This window comes from Buteo buteo, unplaced genomic scaffold (assembly GCF_964188355.1).
Source record: "Buteo buteo unplaced genomic scaffold, bButBut1.hap1.1 HAP1_SCAFFOLD_56, whole genome shotgun sequence".
NCBI lineage: Eukaryota > Metazoa > Chordata > Aves > Accipitriformes > Accipitridae > Buteo > Buteo buteo.
In genome coordinates this window covers 154,750-172,537 of record NW_027439222.1, presented here as the reverse complement: position 1 = coordinate 172,537, position 17,788 = coordinate 154,750, and the positions used below count along the sequence as shown (strand labels likewise).

General features: G+C 57.1%; 1 protein-coding gene across 1 annotated transcript; it reads left to right on the top strand.

The window, feature by feature from the left end:
• Nucleotides 1-1,660: 1,660 nt before the first annotated feature.
• On the top strand, nt 1,661-6,230 carry LOC142027785 (T-cell activation Rho GTPase-activating protein-like). The gene is made up of 7 exons (XM_075021993.1): nt 1,661-1,771; nt 3,495-3,593; nt 3,824-3,985; nt 4,070-4,179; nt 4,337-4,532; nt 5,031-5,173; nt 5,619-6,230. Exons 1-7 carry the CDS (start codon nt 1,661-1,663, stop codon nt 5,863-5,865), a joined length of 1,068 nt encoding a protein of 355 aa, XP_074878094.1. The 3' UTR covers nt 5,866-6,230.
• Nucleotides 6,231-17,788: the final 11,558 nt, after the last annotated feature.

Genomic DNA, 17,788 nt, shown 5'->3' with positions numbered 1-17,788 from the left:
GTGTTTGCACGACTAATGCGGTAATCTGCGATCTTCTCCCTAATAATCTAGGCTACATACTACCTAACGCTCTGTGCGAGAGTACAACCCAATCCAATGTTACATGCAACATCAGCACTGTGAAGAGCTGTGACATTCAAATGAAAAAGGAGACATTTTGAACACCTTGTAATAGCTTGCAGGAATACAAAGGGGAAGCACTGTGTAAATAATACCCAAACCAATATGGATTTTTCCCCTAAATTTCTGAACCTCCTGTGACAAGTGATGGCCTATCAAAGTGCATGTCTGCCCCCCCTGCGCCGCACCACGCGGGACCTGTTCACATTCCCTGGTCTGGGAGATGGGGCAGAGCAGACCCTCCGGCAGCTTGCAGGTGGCACAGAACTGGGAGGAGAGGCTCCTGCGCCGGAGGGTCCTGCTGTCAAGCCGGGGGATCTTGACCGGCTGGAGAAAGGGGCTGACGGGAACCTCCTGTAGTTCCCCAAGGGGAAGAGCAAAGTCCTGGAGACCTGGGGACGAAGAATCCCTTGCGCCAGTAAATGCTGGGGGACACCCAGCTGGAAAGCAGCTGTGCAGACACCTGGGGTGATGGTGGACGCCAAGTGGAGCGATTTCGAGCCAGAAAAGTGCCCCTGGGGCAAAGGCGGCTCCCTGCCTCCTGGGCTGCAGGAGGCAAAGCGTTGGCAAGAGGTGGAGGGAGACGGTCCTTCCCCTCTGCTGGGTCCGTCCAGCCCGCCCGGGGCTCCCCAGTGCCAGGCAGAGACGGCCATACTGGAGAGAACTCTCACCCACTGGGTGGGTGCCCCTCCCACTTTCCGTTGGGCTCAGAATGTTGGTCGTTGGGCTTAGAATGTTGGTCGTTGGGCTCAGAATGTTGGTCGTTGGGCTCGGAATGTTGGTCAGTTGGAGCCCAGAACCACCAGAGACAGCAGCACGGAGCTGTGCTGGCACGCAGGAGCGCTGGGAGGAGGCAGGATCTGGCCAAGCAGCACCTCGCCGGCACCGGCACCTCGCCTCCCATCCCCGCTGTCGCCGACTGGCCCGCGTCCTTGGTCCACGGCAAGGGTCCTCCTCTCCCGGGCAGGATGGGCCAGGCCAACTGCTGCTGCGGCTCCAGGTGAGCTCTCCCTGTGCCTCGGGGGCACGGCCGGGACCCGCGGTGGCAGCGGCCTTTCTCATGCCCGCCGCTCTCTGCTCTGCAGGGAGGCTCTCACCGATGCCGAGGCGGTGCTGAGCGCGGACGTGCGGCTGACCCGGGGCCGCAAGAGGAGCGAGAGACGCCTTCTCCTCCTCCAGGAGGAACTGGTGATCGCCAAGTTGCAGTAAGACCCTCAGAGCCCAGCTGCCTTTCCCCCAGCCCTGGCCCTGGCCCCGGGGCAGGGACACCCCGGCACCAGCCCCAGGCCCCGGCACCTTGGTGGGTGCTGGAGGCGCCCATCGCTGTCCGTCCGTCCGTCCCAAGGGCAGGTGGGGGACTGGGCTCTGCCCGGGGGGACCCCGAGGAGGACACCCCCAGCTCACCGCCTGCCTCTCCTCTCTGCTCTCTGCAGACGCGGCACCAGCCTGCGCCCACAGCTCCGCCTGGCCCTGGACCAGCTGTGGGTGCTGAGCGGCGGAAAGGAGGCGGCGGGGGACGAGGAAGAGGAGGAAGGCGGCGATGAGGACAGGACCTCCATCCTCCTCGTCTGGCCCAGCGGCTCCTGCGTCGCCACTTTCGGGTGAGTGCCACGGCCGGGCGGGAGACGTTCCCAAGCACACCCGCACCATCGTGAGAACGGCCTCTGCCCTGCGTGCAGAGCCTGGGCAAGGAGCGAGCAGCACGCCGGCAGGGAGGGATGGGGGCATGGGCAGGTCCCGCATCCCCTTTGGGTCCCCAGAAGGGGAGGGCGAAAGCAGCTGCTCTGGCAGGACATGAGGAGCCAGGGCTCGGGCAGCGCCTCTGTCCTGCCCCACGGGGCTTCGTCCCGCTCCGGCGTCCTTCCTTCCTTCCCCACGGGGCTTCATCCCGCTCCAGCGTCCTTCCTTCCCCACGGGGCTTCGTCCCTCTCCGGTGTCCTTCCCCACGGGGCAGGGCTGCGCAGGCACCCGCCTCTGCCCACGGGCTGGGAGCAGCAGGGCCTGCAGGGCCTGACGCTGGTTCTCCTCTCTTTCTGCAGCTCCCGGGCGCTGAAGGAGCTGTGGGTGGGCACGCTCCTGGGGTAAGCCGCGGGGATGCTGCAGGTGCAGCTGGACGGGGGAACGCAGCTCCTCAGCTGGGGAGAGGTGCCCCCGTGGCTGCCGGCAGCTCTCGCTCGGGCAGAGCTGCCGCAGGAGGGAGAAGAGGCGGCTTGGGGCTCAGCCAGCTCTCTCCCTGTCCCTTCCCGGTGCACAGGACACCAGAAGGAGCCAAGAGAGCCCGGGTGACGCCTGTCCCATCCATCAGGCTCCTGGAGAAGGAGCTGGGCCGCCGCCACGCCGTGAGTGCCTGCCCGGTCTGGGCTCTGCCCCCGAGCCCTGGTCCTCCCGCCGAGCGAGCGGCAGAGGCATCGCTGCTCACCTGCCTCCGCTCCTTCTCTCTTGCCCAGTGGAGGACATTAAGCGCCGGGAGCCTGGAGAGGCTGATGGAGGGCCAGGCCGAGGTGAGAAGGGCTGCCTTTCGCCCGCCTCTGGCTGTGCCGGCACGTGCGGCCAGTGGGGTGAGGGATGGAGGGAAGGGTGGTGCCGCTCGGGGAGCGGAGAGGGTTGGGGAGCCGCCGGGAATGCCGGCACATCCTGGCCGGCGGTGCTGGGGGGAAACCTGCCCCGCGGGGCAGAGAGCCCGGGAGGGCAGAGGGTCCCGGCTCTGCCACGCTCAGGCTGCCGGTGCCGGCTGGCAGCTCGCCGGCGGCCCTTTGCGCCGCGGGGCTGCTCTCTGAGCGCAGCCTGGTTCTTGCAGGCTGGTCCCAAGCAAGGGCCTCCGACGGTCCCGCCGAGCAGCGGAGGGGGACTTTGCCACGCACCGGGTGAGTTTCGGGAAGAACGGTAAGCTCCTGCAAGCGCTGGAGCTGTGCTCACTTGTCCCTCGAGTGTCGCCATGCAGGTTGGGCAGCCCGAGGCAGGATGTCACCTCCAGGAGGAAGGAAGGAAGGACGGACACCCGCTGGGCAGCGGCCGCTGGACGTGGTTCTGCGGGGACACGGAGCCTCTGCTGCTGCCCACAGCTTGGAGGAGGACAGGGCGAGGGCTGGGCCAGGCTCTCCTCTCCTGGTGGCGTGCCGGCTCTCAGGAGCCTCCCAACTGGAGCTGCTGAGCTGGAGCTCGGAGGTCCAGCTGCTGGCTCCCTGCCCGTCCTGCTGCACCGCTCAGCACCACGCTGCGGGCAGGGCAGGCCCCGGGAGCGCTGGCCTGGCGGTCTCCGTTGACGGGCTCTTGCTCGGCTTTCCTTTGCAGCAGGAGGGAGCAGCAGCAGGAGGAGGAAGAGGAGGGGGCTGCCCTGGCCCTTTGCTCATCGGAGGACCCCGGCCGCTGCCCAGGCGCCAGGGCAGGTGGGCTCTGGCTGCAGCAGGGCGCTCTTTGGCCAGCCCCTGGCAGCCCTCTGCGGGGAGGACGGCTCCCTGCCCCGGCCCATCCAGGTAAGCCAGCCTGGCCGGGGGGGTCCCCAGCCCTCCAGATGCTCCCTAGAGGCGGTAGGAGCCCTCCCTCCGGCTGCTCCACAGGGGACACGGGCGTCCCCAGGAGCTCCGGGGATGGCGGCTTGGGCTCTTCACCCCCAGCAAGGAGCCCGCTCTGGGGCAGTGCTCTGGCCACCGCTGTCGGAAGGCAGCTCCTCAGCCAAGCAACTGTCCTCCTGCCTCTCCTGCAGGAGCTGCTGGCTGTCCTGCGCCGGGAAGGACCGTCGACGGAGGGGATATTCCGCAAAGCTGCCAGCGGGACGGAACTTCGGGAGCTGCGGGAGGCCCTGGACCGCGACGCCGATGTCGACCTGGGCAACCAGCCTGCACTCCTGCTGGCCGCCGTCTTGAAGGTGAGCGCTTCTGACCTGCGGCTGGAGGAGCTCCTGGCCGGCCTGGAAACTTCAAAGGCTCACCCAGAGCCCTTGGCATTGCAGGACTTCCTCCGAAGCATCCCCGACAAGCTGCTGGTGACCCACCTCTACGAGGACTGGATGGCAGCCATGGAGAGGACCAGCAAGGAGGAGAAGGTCTCCGAGCTGAAAGCGTAAGTGCGGGCAGCAGCCTGCCTGTTGAGCAGGAGCCCTGGCCGCTGGCTGAGAGCACCTGGAAAGCTGGGCAACTCAGCCGCTGGCTCCCCCCTGCCTTGGACAACAGGCCTGGGCAAAATCTGCTTTGTCAACCTAGTGTCCCTGTTCCCTCAGGGTGGCCGAGAAGTTGCCTGCAGCCAACCTCTTCCTCCTCAAGCGGCTGCTGTCCCTCCTCCAGCACATCGGCCGCAACGCAGCCACCAGCAGGATGAGCTGCAGCAACCTGGCCATCTGCCTTGGGCCAAACCTGCTGAGCCCACCCGACGAGGACCTGCTCCCGCTCCAGGCCATGCTGGAGGTGACCGAGAAGGTGCGCTGTGTTGGCAAGCCGGCTGCAGCCTTGCCGGCCCATCCGAGCTTGGCTGCTCAGAGGTCCCTGGCTGCCCCCTCCCTTGAGCAAATGCCGGTGGGGTGGCTGCCTGCAAAGGCAGCCCCGCAGCCACAGCCATCTGTGCAGAGGCAAGGGTCGGGAGTGGGAAAGGCTGCTTGGGACAACTTCAGGCAGCTGGGTTGAGAGCAAGGGTTTGATGTGTGCAGGTGAACACGCTGGCGCTGTTTATGATTGAAAATTGCGGCGACATTGTTGGGGAGGAGGTGGCTGGCCGCTCCTGTCCATCAGCTGGGGAGTCGCCAGCCCCCATGGACGGAGCCACAGGTATGAGGAGGAACTGAGGGCTGTCCCAGGCTGGGGCTCGGGATACCAGAAACCTCAACGTCAAGAAGAAAACCGGTGTAGGGCTTGGGGTGGGTTTTGCTTTAGGTGTGCTACTTCCAAGGCGTCACTGCTGCACATGGTTTTGCTTTCTAGACCTGCCTTTGGAAGAGCAAAGTGGCCCTGCAGGCAGAGGAGACCAGGGCCACCAGGCAGAAGCCATTCTGCATGCATCCCCCTCTCTGGGTGTCCTCAAAGGAGCTGGGGGAGACATGGTGGCGGAGTCCAAAACGACAGAGGTATGTCAGCTCTGCTCCACAAGCACCGTGACAGTGTCTCTCGGGTAGGAGGGTAGTTTCTGAGGAGGCCAAGTAGCTGCTGGGCCTCCTCCGGCCAGCCGATGGCTTGTGTGTTTGGGGTTCCTCCTCCTCCCCCACGGAGTCATACGTTGTATGGAAAACTGGAAAGGTCCTTTCTCAAATGCATTAAGCATGTGCTTAATCCAACCAAATACCTACAAAAAGACAGCGGGGAGTAGCTGTCAACTTGAGAGGGCTTTTGCTCGGATCCTACTTCATCACAGTTTCATCAAGTCTGTTTTGGGGCAGGTGGACTGTGCAAAATGTGGATGGATGATGCAAAGCAGCATCTTCCCCAGAGAGCTAAGGTGGTAATTTGGCAAGCAGTCCCTTACTACTCCAGGCCGTCCCTTGCCACCCCTGAACTCCAACAATTCTGGTTTAGGCACCTCCAGCTTTGCCTCCAGCCACCCTCGAGAGCACGGCAGAGCCCCTGCTACGCCCGCAACAACTGGGCAGCCTTTCAGAGGAAAGAAGGTAAAACGAGTCACTTTGGGTTAAAATCAGAACTGTCTCCGCTGGATCGTGGCCTTACCTATCTAAGCACACTGTGGGATGGAAAGGTTTGCAGGCTCTCCTCGGGACAAGGAAAAGAGAAGGAACCGAAGGAGGAAACAGGCCTGGGGAGATGAAAGCTGTGCAGAAAAAAAGAAGAGGAAGAGAGAAAACGTATTGGGGGATCGCAAACGGAAAAGATGCAGGAAGGTCCGGCAGGTCGAGAAGCCCAGGTGTGTACCAGGCTCTGCTGCTGCGCAGGGTCTGGCAAGAACCCCGTGGCCGCTCCCCAGGGGCTCCCCATCGAGCCCTGCTGCGTGGCACAGGGGCCCTGTGCATCTCTGCGCGCGCACAGCTCTCTAAGGGCATTCCCCGTGGGGATAAGGCGCCAGAGCCCTCCCCTCGGCAATGCCAGCCGTAGCTCGCTCTCTTCTGGGCTATGAGCAATTCCTCGTCAACGGTGTTCCCCAGAGAGAGGGCAACCAAACCCTGCCTCTTCCTGCCGCTGTGCATTCAGCAGCGCTCTCTGACTCTGTCCTTGTAGGTGCCGTTTTCCTGTTACTGGCTGAACCCCTGTGAGCCCTGGGCCCGCCCCCCACCGCAGTTAATGTTCTCAATAAAACGGTTTTTCTCTCTTCTGACTGTGTCCGCCATCGGCTGTTCTGGAGCGGGCAGCTGCTGTTTGGGGATGACCCCTCGGGGAGGAGTTTGGGATCGTGCCTTGTCCCAGCATCCTTGCCGGCGGGCACGAGGGCTGAGTTCAGGTGCTTTAGGAGTGAAAGCAAGGCACAGAGTTGCACAGGAGGGTGGAGGTCGGAAGGGACCCGTGGAGCTGCAACTGGTTACCCAGCTCCTGCTCAGATTTTGGCTAATGCTCATCTTGTGCTAAGGCCTGCCGTATGCTTGGAGCCGTGCCATTATCTCCGGTAGAGGGCAACATGTAGGTACAGCAGGTTGGCCAAGAAGGGCTGAAGCTCCTTATGCAACCATGGTCACCTGCAGCTTGTTGTCCCCTGTGGCTGTCATCCTTGCATACTGATTGTCTGGTAGTTTCTTCAGAACCCCCTCGCTCACGCCGATGGTATAAACCAAACTTCCACACTGGGCACTGTAAATACTCCTCTCAAATGATGCACCTCTTATTGATCACAGAGAGCAACGACAGGAAGATTTGATTCAGTTTGCACAGAATAACTCAACTAAATATTCTGTTGTCTATGGAAATGTAATTTTAAAAAGGGGCTTAAAAAACCCAAGCTCTTGGGAACTGCACTAGGTTCTTTCCCCTTGAGAGGAACAGCAATGCTCCACACTTGAAGTGAACCACTGACAGGGTGCATTTTCATGTTAATTGTTGCAGACACTGGCAATAGGAGACAAAGCACTGTAAATTTCACTCCTTTCCTGCCTTTAAGAACTTAACAGTGATAGTCAGACATGGCAAGGGGGAAAAAGTATGTAGCAGAAACAGAGCTAAGAGGGTGCTGAGGGCTGGGGACCTCCAAAGTCTAGGCTTGTGCTTTTGCACATCCACTCAAGCTAGTGCTGGCTGAATACAAAACACAGGTGCTGTGATTCTCTGGCATTCCATACCCGTTGTGCATTTTGTATGAGGGGCTTTGAAAACAAGAATTAAGGGAGAGAGTCTCTGGCATGAAGGTGGAGAATTGATGTATGAATACAGCTTTCCCTTGAGAAAGAAAAAATGACTGTTGCCCATGACAAGCAAGCAGAAGGATGCACCTGGTACACTATTAGGAGACGGGTACATGGGATAAAATGAGACTAGATATATGTGAGACTTTGAATAAGATGGCGAATCCAGTGATGGGTGGAGCAGTTGCAGAGGGAGACCTTCATAGCAGCATTTTGCACAATATTACATGTGAAGACAAGGAGAAAGGGGGGGACAGGGTTGATTTTCTTCCATGGTTTTGGGGTTCTTTTTGGTCTTTGCATCTGGGGGTCTGTTGAAACCTCTGTGTCTGAACATGGAGAGATTGTCATTGAAATGCTGTATACCTTTGAGGGCAACCCAAAGCATAGCCTTATACTTACATATCTGGCACAAAGCATAGAAATAACAGACTTTGAGAATGGCCATAGTAACCAGACAAGATGCAAAGAGTTTCTAAATCCCAGTAGCCCAATGGATAATAAAGCTGGAGGCAGGTTCATGCTGTCATTTGTATTCACAGCCTGAATACTACAGAGAGACCATTTCTTGCACCTGGACTTCAGAACAGACCCACTATAAAGACACAGCTGGAAGTTAACAAATAGATGTGATCTCTTATCACCTTAATAGCTGAGATGAGTCAGTTTGAGTTTTCATTTTCTCCAAATAATACGCAGCAATCTACGGGAGGAAGTGAAAACTGCAAAAATGAGTAAGGAAAGATTGTTTGCTCTTTCTTACACACGGGAATTAGCAGGCAACACATGAAATTATGGATCACAATAAATGAAAAGAAGAACATCTGCACACAATACATAATTAAATTGTGCACCTCCTTGCCACAGGATGTTTTGGATAGCACAAGTATGAATGGGTTGAAGAAGCAATTAGACAGAATCAGGGAAGGAAGGTCTCTCATGGGCCATTAAGCTCTAGGAAGCAGGAACAGCCTCCAGAAATCCCTGAACCAGTGACTGTCAGTATAGAGGGTACAGCAGGGGAAGGAGCATGCTATGCTTATTGCATTTCTTATGCTTTTTTCCTACACATCTTTCACTGTTCAGATGCAGAGACAGGACGCTGAGCTGAACGAACCTTTGGTATGACCCCGTGTGGCTATTCTCATGAATTATACAAGACACAGTCCCATACGTGCTATGGATGCAATTCACATTCACGCAGAGCACTGCCTTATGGCCTTGCAAATTCTGCTGAATATTTACGGTGAGAATTTAAGCAGAACCCGTGTGGCTGAGTTCATGCATACACGTGATCCCATTTCACCCTATCTGAAATTCCATACTGCCTCCTCTGCGACGGGTTTTTGGCTTGGGTGCAATTTTGATATGCAATTGGTCAAACATCTTCTCCTGCGATATCTGTCCTGTTGTGAACAATTAGCGCTGCATAAGGGAATACATTCTGAGGCTTGAATCCCAGGGATTCCTGTCAATTTGCACTGACAGCATGCTTCCAAGGAAGGAGCTGACAGGTCCAGCTGGAATTGAGTGTTAGCAGCCACAGAGGCGGCCACACACCAGCCCACAGACGGTCCACTTCTTGCTCACATTCTTAGCTTTGCCTGCCTTGAGCGTCCTTTTGTTTGTATATAGACGTTATGCAAGCTAAGGAATGTGTTTGAATTTCCAGAAACGAACTTCCTAATGTTTCAGCTATGGGCTAAGACCACAATCAGAGTTCTTTGATATTTTAATGTGCAACCCATGGGAAGGAAATCATCGGGTTCTTAGTTATACACAGGATGGCTTCTTCTTGTCAGAGAAGAGGGGACCAGCAGGTAGGAGGCTGACCTGGTGTTGTTCCCAGGATGGCCAGGTTGCCTGAGAGCAAACTCCACCTGAAGAAGGGACAACCTGACTTTGCAAGGAAGATCAGTTTGCTTCTAACAGTGGTTCTTCAAAAAATCCTGCTTCATGGTGATGAGCACAATAAGAGCTTTAATTTAACACATTCTATGTTGCTATTGAGCAGTATGCTCAGATAGGAACAGGCCATGAGATCTGCTGAGTGAAAACACAGCCTCTCTTTTTGATTATCTAAAAAATGAGACCTGATATTTCACTTAGCATGGGAAACTGCTTTGACTTTTGACTTCTTTTTTTTTAAATAGAATTGTAATGTACAGAGATATTTTGAAATAAAGATGGAGTCTGTTGCACTCAGAAATGCATCCCTCTGTTCCCATTAGTTACTTCTTTCGTGTTTATTTTTTTCCCAGGCTTTCCAAGCATATGTAAAGTAATTCAGCAGTTCAGTTCTGCTGTTTGTTAGGAATCCATCTGGCAAGTAGTCTGGATGCAAGAAGTTAAAGCTAATGCATTTCATCTCATGGGCAAAGAGCGTGCACAGTCTGTTGCTGCAGCTCAGCTGCCACGCACTACCTAGGTAAACCACAATAGCTTGATTGTACAGACACCAGCTTAAACAAGGCTTCAGGCAGCCTCTGCCAGCTTAAGAGCCAGGACTGACGTCTCCCCCAGTTGCCAAAGCAAGGACTGGTTTTAAGTAGTGCCGTTCCATCTGTGCACAGAGAGCTTATGCTGTCCAGCTCATCCATTTTCTGTAGATCATGAACAAATATGTGGAAGGTCTCAGGGTGAAAGCTGCGCCCCCTGCTCTTCACACTCTGCCTCTCCCTTTCCAGTCTCTGGTACTGAAAGCTGCCCACAAATGTAGCAGTCATAATTCACAGCAAAATCCCTTTAAATGGCCCACTGGGTTATATATTTGGCAAATTTCCACTGGTTGGTGGAAGTTTGAAGAAGCCTAGTATCTACAGCAGAAATACAACCAAAATGGAGAGATGATTGTGGATTATTACTGGATTTATATACAGTGCTAATTCTTGTGAGGATTTTGCAGTTTTGCTGAAATCTGTAGCGGTAGATGAGGCAGATTAAAATACTTCAGAAGCTTACTCCCCAAACAGAAAATGTGTTGCACAATGTCATTACCAAAAAGAAAATAACTCTTTGTTACTGTTATAAATCACACTAAAACAATTTCCTCCCTCGTTTGGGTATGCTGTATTTCAAAAGTAAGTGTGACAAGATGTGGTTTTTGGTGTCAGATTAAGTTTACCTGATTACTGATTAAATAAAATTTAAAAAATGCTGAATTCATCCGTATTTGGAGTATCTGTTCTTGTACTTCCTCCATACCACGTAGAACACCTGATAAAGTTGAGACAGCATCCCTTGCCACCTAAGAGAAAGCTGAGGTGTTTCAAGCCACAAATGCATACAAAGGCTTTGAGAAGTATCGGTTTCCTCAATTTTTCCATGGGATCCAGTCATTTTACCTCAATCTTCACTCCATTTCCAATTAGGCTTATGTGGTGTACTGTATGCATAATTGTATCTGTGACACAGGAAACATGCTGAGTTTTAAGATGTACAAGGACATATGTATATATAGTTATTTTCATTAAGGTAGCTGAGTTATAAGGCATTATGTCTAGTAAGGCATCAATTAAGCTGTAGAGTGGATCGTTTTAGGAAGTGCTGGACGTGCGAGAGGAACTCAGCTTTTTTATTTCCTGTAGAGAATAAGGCACAATTGATAACATATTGCCTAGTTGGCATTTTTTCTGAGAAAGTCCCTTTTCAACTGAGTATAAGAAATCAAGCTTAAACTTGCAATATAAATGAATGAGCTAGGCAGGAAGAAGAGTGAAGTCCCTAGAAGAATCCTTCAACCCTCTGTTTCGATTTAATCTAAAGCCCAGGGTACGTTTATGTATGTGAATGTGTTCATGTGGTGTGTAGGCTCTGTCCTTCATCACAGCTCCTTTCTGAGTGGCACATGGAGTACGTGGAGTTGTGCTTACTCAGGCAAGCCTAATCCTAGCATAGCAAAACATTCGGGTTGCTCCTCCAGGAGACTGCTTCGACAAGGGATAATAAGTGACATTGGTCCTTCTCTTAATGGCGGAGTAATATCTGGGCTAAGGGGGAAGTTGCCTGTCCCTTCTTAAGACAGCTACTAAACATGAGGTTGGCATTTATCCTTTTAAACTATTGTATCTAAGTCCTTTAGCCTTTTATTTAATCTTAACTTTAACAAAACAGTATAAAGTTATCATTTCTATAACCGTGCCTAGTTTCAACATGATGCTGATAGGGCACAAGATGCTGCATTTTATGAGAGCAGTAGGTCTAAATGCGTGGAGGACCGGCGTGCTTTGTGAGTGGCAGAGATCTTCAGGTCAAGCCATACGCTTCACACCACGTAGCGGTATCTCAGTGTGGGAATTCGTAACTACCTGCGGAGGTCACTCCTGCCTGATGTGTGATGATTGATGCGTCTTTGGTGAGCAGCATGTGGGCTACGAAATGTCTTGAGTCAGAAATCAGGAGCAGAGATACTTCTTTTCATACTGGGAACAAGTATTTCTTAACAGTAAGACAGATCAGATCAATGCCAGCCTCTCTGTTTTTAGGTACAGTGACACACTCACAGAAAACTAATTGCAGGTGAAGAAATTCCAGAAGGTAGCAGTGGGTTTTTTTCCAGGAACATAAAAAATTAATTAAAAGCTGGAAATTTTCAGGCCATGGTTAGGGCGGACTATGTAAGAGATGACCAAGTGTGGCAAGATGCTTTCTTGTCTTTGGATTTTATAGCCTAAACTCAAAAGGCCTCATGGAGAACAACCCTCAGAATGAAAAGCAGCTGGGCCTGGCAAAGGATAAATTAAATAAGCGGGGCTTTGAGAAGGGGTTTAAAAGACAACTGGACACGAATGGGGAAAAATGGGAGGATAAGGTGCCATAAAAAGATAATTCAAACCTGAAAAAAAAACCAAAGCAGCTGCAAGTATATCCTGGGGAGAATACAGAAGAAAGGTAGGGTGCAGGAAAAACCGAGAATAGGGACGTGTGGTGAGGAAAAACAAGATGAGGGGTTTGAACTTCACAAAGAACAGAGAGGAAGCCAGTGAGGGGAACCGGGGCTGTGCCCTCACCCATCAGGGCACAGTCCCACAGGGTCTCAGCAGGGCCGGGTGCTGGTAGTGGGGTCCATCGACAGCCCCAGACACAGCCAGGGGATGAACCAGGTCCAGGGCCCACCCAGTCGGAGCAGCAGGAGGCAGGGCTACAACATGGGTCCAAGGTCCACCCAGAAGACGGGGCCAGAGACAGGGCTGGAGACAGGCCCAACTACAGCATAGCCCAGGCGAGGTCTGGGAGCCCAGGACCGAGCTACCTCAAAAACCTGAGCTACCTGAGCTACCTAAAAAAGTGCCGAAGCCGAACGGAGCTTTGCTGAGCGGAGCCGAGCTTTGCTGAGCCGTACCGAGCCGAAGCCCAGCGGAGCTTTGCCGAGCCGTACCGAGCCGAGCCGAGCTGAGCTTTGCCGAGCGGAGCCGAGCTTTGCCGAGCCGTACCGAGCCGAGCCGAGCTGAGCTTTGCCGAGCGGAGCCGAGCTTTGCCGAGCCGTACCGAGCCGAAGCCCAGCGGAGCTTTGCCGAGTGGAGCCGAGCTTTGCCGAGCCGTACCGAGCCGAGCCGAGCTGAGCTTTGCCGAGCGGAGCCGAGCTTCGCCGAGCCGTACCGAGCTGAAGCCCAGCGGAGCTTTGCCGAGCCGTACCGAGCCGAGCCGAGCTGAGCTTTGCCGAGCGGAGCCGAGCTTTGCCGAGCCGTACCGAGCCGAAGCCCAGCGGAGCTTTGCCGAGTGGAGCTGAGCTTTGCCGAGCCGTACCGAGCCGAGCCGAGCTGAGCTTTGCCGAGCGGAGCCGAGCTTCGCCGAGCGGAGCCGAGCTTCGCCGAGCCGTACCGAGCCGAAGCCCAGCGGAGCTTTGCCGAGCCGTACCGAGCCGAAGCCCAGCGGAGCTTTGCCGAGCCGTACCGAGCCGAGCCGAGCTGAGCTTTGCCGAGCGGAGCCGAGCTTCGCCGAGCCGTACCGAGCCGAAGCCCAGCGGAGCTTTGCCGAGCCGTACCGAGCCGAGCCGAGCTGAGCTTTGCCGAGTGGAGCCGAGCTTTGCCGAGCCGTACCGAGCCGAGCCGAGCTGAGCTTTGCCGAGCGGAGCCGAGCTTCGCCGAGCCGTACCGAGCCGAAGCCCAGCGGAGCTTTGCCGAGTGGAGCCGAGCTTTGCCGAGCCGTACCGAGCCGAGCCGAGCTGAGCTTTGCCGAGCGGAGCCGAGCTTCGCCGAGCCGTACCGAGCTGAAGCCCAGCGGAGCTTTGCCGAGCCGTACCGAGCCGAGCCGAGCTGAGCTTTGCCGAGCGGAGCCGAGCTTTGCCGAGCCGTACCGAGCCGAAGCCCAGCGGAGCTTTGCCGAGTGGAGCCGAGCTTTGCCGAGCCGTACCGAGCCGAGCCGAGCTGAGCTTTGCCGAGCGGAGCCGAGCTTCGCCGAGCCGTACCGAGCCGAAGCCCAGCGGAGCTTTGCCGAGCCGTACCGAGCCGAGCCGAGCTGAGCTTTGCCGAGTGGAGCCGAGCTTTGCCGAGCCGTACCGAGCCGAGCCGAGCTGAGCTTTGCCGAGCGGAGCCGAGCTTCGCCGAGCCGTACCGAGCCGAAGCCCAGCGGAGCTTTGCCGAGTGGAGCCGAGCTTTGCCGAGCCGTACCGAGCCGAGCCGAGCTGAGCTTTGCCGAGCGGAGCCGAGCTTCGCCGAGCCGTACCGAGCTGAAGCCCAGCGGAGCTTTGCCGAGCCGTACCGAGCCGAGCCGAGCTGAGCTTTGCCGAGCGGAGCCGAGCTTTGCCGAGCCGTACCGAGCCGAAGCCCAGCGGAGCTTTGCCGAGTGGAGCTGAGCTTTGCCGAGCCGTACCGAGCCGAGCCGAGCTGAGCTTTGCCGAGCGGAGCCGAGCTTCGCCGAGCCGTACCGAGCCGAAGCCCAGCGGAGCTTTGCCGAGCCGTACCGAGCCGAGCCGAGCTGAGCTTTGCCGAGCGGAGCCGAGCTTTGCCGAGCCGTACCGAGCCGAAGCCCAGCGGAGCTTTGCCGAGCCGTACCGAGCCGAGCCGAGCTGAGCTTTGCCGAGCGGAGCCGAGCTTTGCCGAGCTGTACCGAGCCGAAGCCCAGCGGAACTTTGCCGAGTGGAGCTGAGCTTTGCCGAGCCGTACCGAGCCGAGCCGAGCTGAGCTTTGCCGAGCGGAGCCGAGCTTCGCCGAGCGGAGCCGAGCTTCGCCGAGCCGTACCGAGCCGAAGCCCAGCGGAGCTTTGCCGAGCCGTACCGAGCCGAAGCCCAGCGGAGCTTTGCCGAGCCGTACCGAGCCGAGCCGAGCTGAGCTTTGCCGAGCGGAGCCGAGCTTCGCCGAGCCGTACCGAGCCGAGCCGAGCCGAGTGGAGGCGGTCGGGCGCAGCGGCATGGGCGGGCAGGGCGGGCAGCGCTGCCTGCGGGCACGGTGCGGCTCCTCCAGCCGCAGGTGATGGTGGGCAGGAGCCGGCCCCTCGGCACCGCGCGCCGGGCGCTGCAGGTCCTCGTCCGGGGGGAGCGCGGGCGCGGAGACCTCCTGCCCATGGCAGGGGCGGGCGGGCATATGGAGAGGGACACTGCCAGGGGCCGGGGAGCGGCCCAGGGGGCCCCGCGTCTCTGGCAGCGATTGCCCCGGTGGCAAGGACACCGACGCGAAGGGACCGAGCCGGTGGCAAGGACACCGACGCGAAGGGACCGAGTCAGTTCCATGGACACCGACGCAAAGGGACCGAGCCGGTTCTCGTGGCTCCGGCGCTCTGCAGAGGCGCCGAGGGCCAGCCAGGACTCCGGCCGCGCCAGCCCTCGGCTGCACCCACGGCAGACTTTGCCTCGGGCTCGGCGCTGCTGGCCAGCCTGTCCCCGCCGCCCCTGGGCTAGCCCCGCTCTCGGGGCGGCACGTCCCACGCGCGAAGCGGTGCCTGGGCTTGCCCTGGGAGCGGCACGATACAATTATGCATGCAGTACACCAGCGTTCTCCGGCTGCTGCGGCTCCCGTCTGCGCGATGGACGGAGGCGGCGGTTTCCCTGGCGGCTCTCCGCTGGTCTCGGCCCATGGGCCGTGACCCCTCGGGCTCCGTTTGGGAGAAGGGGTGGGTGCCGCAGAGGGGAGGACGGCGGGGCTGGGTGGGCTCTGGGCAGCACCGCCCGGGGCTGTCCCTGGCGGGGGTCTTCCCGGCCGGGCCCCCGGGATGGCTGAGGAGGCCGGTGCCCGCTTTTCCAGGGAGGAGCTGGCCGGGAGCGTGAGGAAGGGCAGCTGCCCGGCTTTGCGCTCCCCAGGGGCCCTCGGGGTTCCCAAGGGGCCGGGCCGGGCTTTCCCCCCTGCCCCCCCGGTTTTGTCCAGCTTTGCGCTCTGGCTTCACGCGGCGCTCCGGCGTCGATCGGATAAGCCTTGTTTCCCGCCGCGCAAGGGTGACGCTGGCTTCCCTCTTACGGATGAACAGGAATCTTTCCTGGAGCTGAGAGCAGAAACTCCGTGGGCTTTGGCACTCGGATTTTCCTAGCTTGCTGCCGCCAGCGTCCGAGGGGACTCCAGATTTCGTGGAGCACCGTCGGGACGTTAGTCTCGGGGAGAGGCTTCGTTCCTGTTTCTGGACAAAGATGGTGGCGGCGGGGGAGTGAGCGAGCAGCCTTGTGGTGCTTGGTCGCCGGCTGGGCTGAAACCACAACAGTCCTTTTTGGTGCCCAACGTGGGGCACGAAGGGTTGAGATAACGACAGATCTGGCCGGAGCGTGTTAAAACGAATTTGTTGTACGCATTTCTTAGATTAGTTGAATAGTCGCTGGTCCCAGTGTTGGCTCATTTGTTCCCGTGGCGGTGTTGTGCAAGTTCTTACATGCACTCTGTTTATCACCTCTGGGCGCGGGCTCAGGACTATCATTTTGCTGTCCTGGGTGACGTCGACTCGCAAAATGATTACGTCACGGGTCCTGAGGTTAAGCTGGTAGTTGCGTGCGGCGTCGACGTCACTCCCGTGCCTCGGGCGCCCTCTCTCGGAACTTGTTGGTAATCGCACCCAATCTGTGGGGAAGTTGGGGGGGGTACTTTCTCCCCGCTCGTTCACCTCCCCTTCCTCCTTCAGGCTAATTACAGCAGCTTTTGAGAAGTTTGAAGATCCCTGGGGTGTTCAAGCCAGCATGCTCGTCTTGCTATGTCTCCCGAATGTGTTTCAGGTCTTGTTTAGGGCTCCAAAAAAGTTTTTTAAGAATACCACGCAGAGATCTGCCCCAAGGCTGAATAGTCATGGGTGGCGTGGCATGTGGGAGAAAACGGGCAGGTATCTAGAGGACTTCTCACCTCCAATGGTTTGGAACTTCACTCCCAAACAGCTACAGGACCCTGGTGAAGCGATAGACCGTTGGAAAGGAAAATGCGGTGCCTGTTCCAAAGCGGCACAACTTACCGCACTGTGCTGGGCCCTGGCCAGTATCTACCAACCACTGCTCGATATTATGCAGCACCCTCAGGAGGAAGGGAGGGAAAACAGACCGACAGGCACTGCAGCTATTCCAGCCCTCGTGACAAGCACTGCAGCTACCCCAACCAACCCCGGCGACAGGCGCTGCAGCTGAACCAGAGAACCGACCTCTGCCGGTGTCAGTCGCCCCTATGCAGAAAAAGAAATACACGGAGAAATCGGTTCAACTTAGCGAGGGATGGAGGTGAGCCAGGGCCATCACGAGAACAGGAGAAAGAGGCAGAACCCGAGATAATCACCCGATCCCTATCCCTGAGTGAGCTGCAAGATACGCGAAAGCATTTCGGCCGCCATCCGGGTGAGCACATTTTTACCCGGCTGCTCCGCTGCTGGGGTAACGGGCCGGTAGCTTGGAATTAGAGGGTAGGGAAGGCAAGCAGGTGAGATCCCTGTCTAGGGAAGGGGCCACTGACAAGGCGTTTGGGAAAAAGACACGAGCCCTCAGCCTCTGGAGGGGACTTCCGTCAGGCGTGAAGGAAAAATACCCCTTCAAGGAAGACGTTACGTGTCAGCCAGGCAAGTGGACCACCATGCAGAGAGGTATCCAGTACCTGAGGGAATTAGCCGTGCTGGAGGTGATTTATAATGATCCGGATAACGAGCAGTCACCCACAGATCCAGATGAAGTCCAATGCACACAACCCCTGGGGCGGAAGTTTCTACAACACGTACCAGCGTTGTATGCCAACTCATTGGCAGTGATGTCCTGGAAAAAAGGCGAGGGACAAACGGTGGATGAAGTGGCTGGCCGACTCCGGCAATACAAAGGAAGTCTCTCTTCCTCCCGACGGGCCCGTGTCTCGGCTGAACTCCCGTGTCGCGGGAGTTTTTCCTACAAACGTCGCTGTTAGGCTTTTGTGGGGTAAAAAGGGGCATTTTTGATCATCGCTCGGCTAGGTCACTGACCATCGGAGCTTTTCGGTTGTGTCTGTTTGAGAGGTAAAAGGTGGCTGCCAGAAAGGCTCCAGACAG

Excerpts from the sequence above, each read along its gene's own strand:
- LOC142027785 (XM_075021993.1), top strand. The coding sequence starts at position 1,661 with ATGAGGACAGGACCTCCATCCTCCTCGTCTGGCCCAGCGGCTCCTGCG. Across the intron at positions 3,986-4,069 it reads TGCTGGCCGCCGTCTTGAAG|GACTTCCTCCGAAGCATCCC; the intron begins GTGAGCGCTTCT and ends TTGGCATTGCAG. Across the intron at positions 5,174-5,618 it reads CGGAGTCCAAAACGACAGAG|GCACCTCCAGCTTTGCCTCC; the intron begins GTATGTCAGCTC and ends ATTCTGGTTTAG.